We start from the raw sequence: 11,181 nt of genomic DNA, 5'->3' as shown, positions 1-11,181 counted from the left end.
ATAGCTTATGTTCGCATTTAAAAAAAAAGGTGAATATGAAAATCCTCTCTGATGTGTTTTAACAAACCTCGTACACAACCAAGTCGTAGGTATATTTCCATAATATATTTAGTGAGGTGTAACTGTACAATTTTCTGTGAAGCTTACTTTTACTTCGCTAAATCCATGGTTCTCTCCAAATGCTTCTCCAACAGCTCTCGGCTCATTACGAGTCGGCTCTGACATGTTCGAATCCGATTTAACTCCGATTCGTGAACGAATGGTTCAAACCGGGTTTGCGAACGAATTCACCCTATTCATTAAAAAGATCCGACTCCAAAGAACGATTCGTTCACGTTCATACATCACCGCAGCCAGCAAGAGCGCAACGTCGTTTCGTTTCGTCGCGTCGCGTGCTCGGACTGTGTCGACGTCGACAGAGAAAATCTCGCGTTGCTGGCAGCGTTCTCTCTCTCTCCACCTCCACACACACACACGCCACTTACCAGCACCTCTCTCTTCCTTCTCCCCCACCTCCTCCTTTCTCTCTCTCTCTTACCCTTTGAGTGAGCGAGAGATCTCCCGAACCTGAGCGACGCGCTCCCTGAGACACCAGAGAGGCGATATCCTCGTAAAGCGCAACATGGCTACAATTGTAACCTCTACCAGGTTTACAGACGAATATCAGCTGTACGAAGAGCTCGGAAAGTAAGCGACCGCACCGCTGCATTTGTGCGGCGCGTTACACTCACTCTCTCTTCACTCACTGCATTGTGTCTCATCGTGTTGCCTGTGTCTAGTTCAGTGTGTTGACAGCAGCCTTCATACACAGAGGCGTATCGGTTTTGCGTGTCAAAACCCAACGCAGCCCGCTAACGGAAAGCCCAATTGAGTCGATTTGAGCAGTTCGGTGTGGTTATTAAGCCTCGGCGTTCACAAAGCTCGTTTCTTTGTTTATCTTTAGACGCGTTTCCTAACATCGTGCTCTCGCGCTCCAGGGTGCTTTCGGAGCCTGCGTGTCGTCGTGATGCGAGATGCTGTACATTATCTACACTTTATCGACATGCGGACGGACATTAGTCAGAAAGGGAAATACTTCGATCTGAGGTGTTCGGCTTTGTCATTTGCGTCCTCGTTTTGAATGCACAACCAAACTTTTACAGCATTCAGTAGCATCGATCAGATATCACTAATGACTGCCGCCGCGCGCAGGCTGATAGTACGGTTTGCTGCAGACTTGTGTAACGATAGTTACGGGAAAGTGCTGCTGTTTTGGGCATCATATATCGCACCGTCATTGGGCGGTTTGTTGACAGTTGTTGTCCAGCCGCCAAAAACAACGTGAAAATGAAGGAAGTGAATTGGCGTTGCTCGAATCATGGATGAATCGTTCTGTTGAGTCGGATCGTTTTGATGAATTAGTTGAACCTGTACTCAAAACCGGTCTGAACGATTCTTCGCGAATCGTATTGACTCTCTTTAAGTGGTTCTAGAGTCAACAACTCGTGCGAATTATTTTAATAGCCGAGATGTTACAAATAAAACATACAGGAAATATGTTTACTACTCGATTGTATGACAGTTTTATCAATACACATGCAACAAAGAGTTGGCTTTAATAAATAATAGTACCTTAGTAAGTAAACAAAACTTTATTTTTTTAATAAAAAAAGCAAATATACCTACATATGGCATTATTGAAACATTTATAACGTGTTGGGGACCACGTGATGACAAAGATCTACTGAATCGTGTTATATATTTTCTCCTAACTACTCTTGAAATAATTAGTTGTTGACTAGCCTCCAAAAAGATCAACACAAATATGAAAGAATTGAATTAGCACAGTGTAATTTGTCAATCAGTTGTTCCGTTGAGTCGTATTGTTTTAATGAACTTGAACTATTTATACAAACCTGTATACAAAACCCATAAGATTTGTTCATGAATTGTATTGAATATGTTTGAGTGTTTTTTGAGTCAACTGATCGTCTCATTGAGCCAAACTGATGAGTGAGGTAGAAGTACAAGCTTGGATTTACTTAGCATGCAAATTGCTTTAATAGCTGAATAGCAGAGATCTTGGAAAGTAAACATACTGGAAATGTTTACAATTAGACTGTACAACAGTTTTTTTTTTAATTGTCAGATATGTTGGAGTGCATGTCCCACTGAATCGCTTTTTGAACCTGTTCTTCTACACAAACGTAGAAAAAACTGATCAGTGGAAATGATTCAGATTTCCCATCAGTATTTTTGAGTGTTATATATCACACTTCCATTAGTTGGTTGGTATCTTTCGTTGACAGTAGTTGAACAGTTGACAAAAACATTGACAAACAATGAATGAAGCAGTAACGTAATAATATAGTAAATGCCTTCGTGCTGTTTTGTTTGTGAAATGTACAATTTAGCATTTGACTTGATGTTGTGGCACATTACTGTTAATAAAGCTACTGTTTTTTTTAAAAACGCGTGTTTTTTTTTTTTTTTTTTTTTTTTTAATACCATGCCTGACATATCACTGTAATCGGTCTGCTGAGAAATCACATTTGTCTCCGTAAACGGAAAAACTAAAGTTTACATGCCTGTACATGCTAGCCAATCAGACAAGTTGGAGGCGGCTCTGTGCCAATGGTGTAAGTTTGGGCCTGGGCTACCTGTTTTTCTGAACTAAAGGGGTGCTCACACTGACAGCTATTTTTGTCTTGAGTGACAGCAACTGATAGCAAAGCGACTACACTGAACAGAGCTTACTAAAAAAACGTGTGAACGTACCATAATTGGTTAGGGTTTAACTGGTTAGCATGTTTCATTTAGCCCCTGCTGTTAGATACCATACCTACACCATTCTGCTGCCAAAAAGCATCCTTGTCCATTCAAAAGTAGCTGTGTGCTCTGAGTACATTTTTTCAGCCAGCATTTAAATAGTAAATATTTCAGTATAGTGTAGTAGATGTTTTAGCAGTGCCCGCATCATTTTCAGAGAGCTCTTAAAAGCCATATTTATTTTCCATGTTTGCTGCCATCCACGTCACCACTCACGATAGTTGCCTATGAGTAAAGATGGGCGTAAATCATTTGCAGCAGCTTTAATGATCTTACACACACATCACATGTCCTTATTGAGCAGTCATTAATCTCTAATTAATCATTTTAAAGGGGACATAACACACAGTTTCACCCAATCTCATGTTGATCTTGAGTACCAATAGAGTAGTATAGCATCGTTCATAGCTCCAAAGAGTCTTTAGCTTTATCATATTTATAAAAGAAAAATACAGCTTTCCGATTCTCTCCGAAAACAGCCGAACTCCTGGAGGCACGCCGTGGGCAGAGCTAAAGAGTGATGAGCACTTGCCCGATTGCCAACAAAACACAGACATTTGATGCCGTTTCACTTACCGCCTGCAGTTCTGAATCTTGACCGGGATCTTTTATTGCTGGGACCGCTCCATCTTTCAGTATCAAACGATGTGCAAATCCAGCGCCGAACTGGGCCTTGTTTATAAAACGTTAGTCAACAAACACACTTGCAAAACTCTGTTGCTGCCCCGGAAGAACAAACTGCATCCACTGTTCACGTAACGCTGGGTTCTTTAGTAAGCTGAACAAGGTTATCTTTCCCTTACAGCCAAAAACACACTTCTTTTGAGACATTCTTCTCAAGAGAGTCCCGTTCAGTGCAGCCGAATGAAGCGCGTTGATGGGTGCACTCTCACTCTGGTCGATGTGTGTGCACGGGCACGCAAAATATTAAAAACGCAAAACACACCTGATGCGAATTCTTTGCTCTTCATTTTCTATAAGCAGAGTTAACAGACCCTGTTGTATTTTCTTGTAATTTATTAAAATTAGGTACACCGCCATCTTGTGCCGACTAAACTGACTTGAACGCACCTGACGTCGTAATTACGACTTGTCAACTCGTAAGTACGAACGTCCCAGGAGGACTTGAACGCAGCATTAGACCTCCCCTTTAAAGATTCTTGCAATACAATGCAATGCAGAACAATGGCATAGCTTATTTTATGTAGCACATTTAATGTTGAATTTTTAGTGCCAGTGAATTGTGGTTGCATTCTTTTCCGTCCGATAGAGTGCAACAGTGGGATTCTCCATAGCGGAATTGATTTTGAACGATCTTAAAAACCTTTGAAGACATGCCTGTTGTGAACTACGTGGTTGTTAATAAATGGTATATACTTTGGTTGAAGTCATCAGCCCACATTGTTTCAATTTATTTTCTAAATAACCACGTTCAACAGTGGAAATCCTGATGAAATTGAAAAACTACATTACCCAGGATTTTGCTGCGAAATCACCACCAATCAGAAATTCTAAGTAAATAATACTAGTCTCCCTATGCTTTCAAACTACTTCAATGTTTGTATGCATAATCCACATATTTTGCAAAAACATGAAATGTATTGTTTCTATATGTATATAATCAACACCTTTAATCAAAAGTTATGTATTTATCTATAATTTTTAATTTGATTGTCATTTGCAGTGTGATTCACCTCATAGCTGGTTGTTTTTGTTCGTAGCTTAAAAGTCCTAATCAGACTTTTGGAAGATTCCTATGGCAAATGTCAAAACTTTACGTCCGGAACCAATGCTGCTGAAATGTGGATGGGCACTATTGCACGCTATTTGCTTCATGTGTAACATTAAGATTATGTAATGTTTTATGCTTAAATCAAATTTCAGGCTTGCTTGATTGTGTTATTCAAACAGGGGTGCCTTTTCTGTTGTTCGGCGATGTGTAAAGAAATCAACTGGCCAGGAATATGCTGCTAAGATCATCAACACAAAAAAGCTGTCAGCACGAGGTAAGACTTTGCTTTTGCTGCCTGGCTATGGTCTTCCTAGAATGTTCACAAATCCTCATCCTCAATAAACTAAGGTCTCTCTCTCTCTTTGATCTAATCAGATCTGCATTATTTGTGATCTAGCACACTATCAGACCTGGTCACATATGACTAATTCCCATTTTTTGAACGGTAGACACTGCTCTGAGCACATTCTAATTTAAAGTATCTTAACTTACCACAAATGCTTAACAGGAAGCACAGAGATGTAAAATCCTCATCCTCAATAAACTAAGGTCTCTCTCTCTCTTTGATCTAATCAGATCTGCATTATTTGTGATCTAGCACACTATCAGACCTGGTCACATATGACTAATTCCCATTTTTTGAATGGTAGACACTGCTCTGAGCACATTCTAATTTAAAGTATCTTAACTTACCACACATGCTTAACAGGAAGCACAGAGATGTAATGATATTAGTCCATCAACAATATTGATCATTTGTCTCTGTGCTCTGATCTCAAATGTGTAACAGCTAATGCAGTGAACCTGTTGATGCTACTTCTTTCATTCATTCATTCTCTATCACAGTTGAGTCACTAATCACTGTCAGTATCAGTGCTGTTGATGAAAATGGTCAGGATATATGAGCCCCAGTTACTGTTTCTGCTCCAACGCAAACAAAAGCAATGGCTCTATTTCGGGGAATGGACACTTTGTGTACCTGTCCTCTTACAGTATCAGGTTGGGCTGTCTTGGGTTGAATGAAATGAAATGGATTTTAATTAAATGACTCTTGGATTATCAGCTAGACATGGGCATGATTACTCAGAGGTGGCAGCAAAGACTGATCATGATAACACATTAATTGCATTAACTTTGTGTGACCTTTTCACACAGACTGAAATCCATTAACAACTATATGCACATAGAGCTTCATTTTCAATCTAGTGACTTGTTGCGGTGACATTTTGGGTGGATGTTGTGTTGTAATGTAAAAGCAGTTCCCTTCGCCCTTTGTTGGTGTTTTAGGTGAGACTGTGTGAGCAGACGCAAGAGCTGGAGAAATGATTGTAATGTCTGTAGACCTTCAAGCTGAATTACAACAGATCCTGTTCTCATTGTGTGCGTATGTGTATGCTACGGTCCCCATGGATGGCCAGTAAACAACAGATTTATTTAAAAGATCCTTGGACAAAAAACATCAGGTAATTAGATCAGCATAGTTTGGCGACTCTCTTAAGCTTCCTTTCAAGAAACTTGGTAACTGTTTTTCTTCAAACTCTTCATCATGCTGGCTGGCACACTGCATTAAAAAGCAACAGTGCTATTCATCTGGTGAGGCCCACACAAGTGCCAAAGCCCCCTCCTTCGAAATCTCCCCATTCCCTTGGCCTTAATCAAAACCCAGAGAGATCTCTCGACATGCCAACCTGTTAACGGACACACAAGCTATTATCATCTGTGAGTCATCTTTCAAAGGCCAGGATAGTCTGCAATTACTCAGTCAAACGTTGTTTATGCCTTATAGTATATAGAGTGCAGTACACTCTTGTATGTTGCTGCAGAGTGCTGCAGTCTAATGGTTGTTGTTTAATGGTAGTGCTCCAAATGGCTTATTAGATTCTTATTCGTATGTTTTCATAAGTGTAGTTTAAGATTTCATTTCAGTTTCACATTAACTTGAACTTCAATTTCTTTAGTACCTGCTTTGCATAACATTTATAATAGTCCAATGAAATGTAAAGGCAAACATTATGTAAATATAGAGCACTGAGGATAAACAATGTGAACTTACCTCTGGTTCCTCTGATGTCATTCCACCCCATCTTCTTTTACTTTTGCTTTGAAACATTTGAAGTGTCATGAACTAAGCAGTACTTTTACTGCAGCAATTTAGGTTATTTTCTATTCATACTAATATATTTGTAATAGATTTTAAGTATAAATTACCATGGGTTAAATGTAACTTTAGATTAATGAATGTTCCATGTTATGTCATGATCTCTAATGCATTAAAGAACATTAAATCTAAGGCACTTTAATTGGATAGAGGCAGATCTGAATGCAAGTTTGCAGATGATTGTAAGAATGGGACAGGTTTAAGTGGACTAAATGATTGGAGAAGTCCTGCAGGCATCACTAGACAGAAGTCTGTTTTTTCACAGGAAGATCAAGTTATGAGACATTTTGATTAAAAATGACAAGGTCAAAAAATGTGTAAAAAATTACATCGATGTACATAGATGAATCATTCACTTGAAGATAAATAAAATACATTTAGAAAATAGACAGTAAATTTCCATTTCATGCTGACTTTAATTGAATCTTAATATCAAGTGTTACTGTATTTTATTACTTTATTATTATTAAAACAGTAGACTTCAACCTTTTTTTCAAACTAAGGACCCTGTATTTTAAACCTGACCTTTAATTACGTACATATAGGGTCACATTAACTTGACATACTTTATAACAGAATTTACATTGTAATCATTATTATCAAGTATATGACTCTACATCAATAATAATTGCATTGTAATAATGATTTACATTGTTTAAATTTCAAATAATGTTCATTTTAGTTGTACATGATCAATTTGAATATGGTATAATGAAACAATTAATGGACATGTAATGTTGTATTTTAACAGATTATTTTTAAGAAAGAAAAAAAAAATTGACCCACTCTGATGTAACGTATTCCTACAAAGTTCTGTGGCCATGTGTGGTTTGACTGAACATACAGTACTAATGATAGCATGCTTGCTTTTAGCATGTGTGTGTGTGATGGTGGTCAGTGGTGTGATCCAGGGCAGCGTTGAGCCTGTGGCATGCAGTGGTGATGTCAGGAGGCGCGTGAAACACTGCTGAATAATTGAGGCGCACAGCCTGCCGTAGCTCTAAATGGAAAAAGAGGCTAGGACCTTCACCACTTTCTGCCTCTCCAACATCTCTCTGGCTCCCTCTGACCTCCCTCAGATCAGCAGCAGCATTGCGGCCTTGCTGTATTATCAGGGCCCTGGAATGATTCCTCGCTGCTTGCTGCAGGGCGACTGGCAGAGGCCTGATAAACGTAACAGCACTGCTGTGGTGAATCTTTAATGGGACAAACTGTGAATTTTTAATGAACCCCAGCCAAATGGTGTGTGTGTGTGCACCTAAACTGGAAGAGAGTGTGTGATTGCTGAGTGTGTATTGGGACACATTTAAAGGAAAGGAACAATTGTGTACATTTTTATGAGCACTGTGTACCAGTGAGGGCCAGAGGTGTGAAAGGGAAGGAGAGATTTTTTTTTTTTTTTGTGCGCGTGTGTGTGTGTGTGCTCGCTTGTAAGTTAAGCCTGTATACATGTGTTTGGGTTGTATTTGATGTCATTAGATTCTCCTTGGATCACTCTCAAATTATGCAGGATAACAGCATCATCAGGCTTTAGATTAAAGCAAAAGGAGGACAAACCAAATGCTAAGAAGTTTACAGTTTTCAGTTACATGGATATATGGTTTGTAATGAAAGCTTTACATTAATATTATTTCACAAAATGAAAGTTCAAAATGATTAATCTTCCAATATTTAGCCATCTTTTTTGATATTATCATCTGATGTAACCATGTCCACATAAATAAATTTGTCTGCTTGGCCAATGTATAAATGTATGTATTATAAAAGATGGCTTTTATGCTTGCCAAGGCTGCATTTTAAAAATATATATATAGTAAAAAGAGTAAATGTTACAATTTAAAACAACTGTTTTCCATTTCAATATATTTTAAAACCTAATTTGTTCCTGTGATGGCAAAGCTGAATTTTCAGCATCATTACTCCAGTCTTCAGTGTCACATGATCCTTCAGAAATCATTCTATAATATGCTCAGGACACAATTCTTGCTATTATCGATGTTCAAAATAGTTGCGCTGTTGTTTTTTTGTTTTGTTTTGAGTATCATCTGATGTAACCATGTCCACATAAATAAATTTGTCTGCTTGGCCAATGTATAAATGTATGTATTATAAAAGATGGCTTTTATGCTTGCCAAGGCTGCATTTTAAAAATATATATATAGTAAAAAGAGTAAATGTTACAATTTAAAACAACTGTTTTCCATTTCAATATATTTTAAAACCTAATTTGTTCCTGTGATGGCAAAGCTGAATTTTCAGCATCATTACTCCAGTCTTCAGTGTCACATGATCCTTCAGAAATCATTCTATAATATGCTCAGGACACAATTCTTGCTATTATCGATGTTCAAAATAGTTGCGCTGTTGTTTTTTTGTTTTGTTTTGAGTTTTTTTTTCAGGAGAGTCCAAAAGAACAATATTTATTTAAAATATAGGCCTAAATCTTTTGTAATATTATAAATATTATACTGTCGATTTTTCACTAGTTGCCACTAATTTTCAGTAGTTGTCTCAGATATTGGACGGTATAGTGTGTAACAGGTGTGAGAGAAGAAGCTCTAAATGATCTTTGGTGAAGAACGAATCTACATAGTCAGTGTCACCTCATACTGTCCTTGCTGTGGCACATGGTTCCTGATTACTATGGCATTATATTTACCTCTATACACAGTGAAGCAGTGGATCAGTGTACTGTATGTACCAATCTTCTGTCACACCCTTCTCAGATGCCTGGAGTTCTACTTTGATGGTGTCACCATGTTTCCTGTAACCTTAGATGAACTCATAGCTAATATTTAATTACAATTGACCAGAAAGGGGTATTTGAAAGGAAAACTGCTTTAAGGATGGGTAGTGACGTTTCTCAGTATTTGCTCAGTATCACTTGTTCCAGCCTTAATTAAACAGCATTTCTGATACCGAGTGTTAAGTTTATCAGTGTTCAAATAGTCACAATGTTTGTTTACCTTGACCATATGTAGACAGATTATAAGGAATGTTCTTGGATCTGTGGAGATTAATAAATCCTGAGTTGACATATTTGTGTCTGAAATTCAGCTTTAGCTCAGTTAGCTTATGACATAACATACTGAGGGAACAACAGTTGCTCTACTTTAAAAGTAGGAGATAAATTTGTGTTTAGTCCATATTTTATTTTCTAGAGATAATGGCACCAGAGATTCTGTAGCCATTTCGATTATCTAGTTTGGGTCAGCTGAATACGTATATTTTTGGGGCTTTAAAAATTGCATTTATTTGAACTGTCATGTATTGCTGAAAAATATTGAAAAGATATTGTAAGATCATGGCAAACATTGTGTTCATTTATTAAATGAGAGTATAAATTTGGCAGTTATTTTAAATTAAAAATAATACGGCAGACATCAAGACAAATATAATGGTAGTTGCAGTTCATTCTTTGGGAATATTTTGATGGTATGTTCAGAAGCAACTGATGAAACACAGCTACAAAAAAACAACAACAACAGGGTTGAGGAAAGGTTTGGTTTGATTTTGAAAAACATGGAACTGGATCGTTTGGATGACCGTTAATTGTATAGCATGGAGAATCATCTTGCAGTAATACTCTTGTGGTTTCTTTTATGTTTCTTTGCAGCTGAGAGCATATGGAAGCCATCATTTCACTACCCTGAAGTTTGATGTCTTTCTCAAAAGAAAACCAAGCATGCTTTCTCAAAAACGAAGACTTCACTTCTAAAAGTGAATTTCCTATTTAATTAGTTGGGGATAAAAATACTCCAAACTATGGAATCAACAAAAATGTTTTTCTGAGTTAAGTCTCCTAGATGAGGTCAATAAATGTAACATTTTCAAGTTTGTAGTTCTAGTTTAATAGGTGCCGTGAATATTTGCAGAATATTAACATCTTTTTATGCATTTATGATGACTCTCCTGCTGATTTAAATGAGGTTTTGAGGAATTTTGGTGCCAACTAACAATAGTTTCTATAGATTTTCATTTAAGTGGTTGAGTTCCAGCATTAGGGATTTTTAAGATGATGGATTAACATCTACCACCGACGAGTAATGAGCCACTTGTATAACACAATATCAACACAAAAGCCCAGCTCCCTTTTTCTCATAACCAGAACACAAGCCTGTCATGCTATTTACACCGCAGGCTCTGTTCATTTCAAATGAGCGTTGCGCTGTGTTTTGAAAGGACATAATGTATTCTGTGATATGCATATGACTGTACCATGTGGCACACTGTACAAACATTGACACAGATAAACACCATTATTCAGGTGACTCATTGTTTGCAAGGCCCTAAATAATTTATTCATATTTCAGGCTAGAGTCGCCATCGCCAAGCTGTGTAGAGGGGGCGCTGAAAGAGTTATGATCAGAAGATCAAAACATTTGACCTGATAATCTTAACTGAGCTAAGAATGAGAGAAATGTATAAACTAAGCATTAATAACTTCCACTTATAGACAGCATTCTGTTATTCTATAATACAC

General features: G+C 37.6%; 1 protein-coding gene across 31 annotated transcripts in view; it reads left to right on the top strand.

Moving 5' to 3' along the window:
• Nucleotides 1-385: 385 nt before the first annotated feature.
• The window catches only part of LOC107666428 (calcium/calmodulin-dependent protein kinase type II subunit gamma), a 63,122-nt gene continuing 52,326 nt past the window's right edge, over nucleotides 386-11,181 (top strand). For 30 of the 31 annotated variants that reach the window (XM_016457744.1, XM_016457729.1, XM_016457743.1 and 27 more), the window contains exons 1-2: nucleotides 386-687; nucleotides 4,720-4,814. In XM_016457744.1, coding sequence (XP_016313230.1) covers nucleotides 623-687; nucleotides 4,720-4,814 — 160 coding nt within the window. In that variant the 5' untranslated portion in view covers nucleotides 386-622. Of the gene's footprint in view, nucleotides 688-4,068; nucleotides 4,178-4,719; nucleotides 4,815-11,181 lie in introns of those variants that run through there. The other variant, XM_016457714.1, reaches the window with a different exon arrangement.

The sequence above is a fragment of the Sinocyclocheilus anshuiensis genome, unplaced genomic scaffold, assembly GCF_001515605.1.
Source record: "Sinocyclocheilus anshuiensis isolate Anshui unplaced genomic scaffold, SAMN03320099.WGS_v1.1 scaffold63, whole genome shotgun sequence".
In the NCBI taxonomy this organism is placed as follows: domain Eukaryota; kingdom Metazoa; phylum Chordata; class Actinopteri; order Cypriniformes; family Cyprinidae; genus Sinocyclocheilus; species Sinocyclocheilus anshuiensis.
The sequence above is the reverse complement of the archived record's forward strand: the minus strand, read 5'-3'. Positions and strand labels throughout refer to the sequence as shown.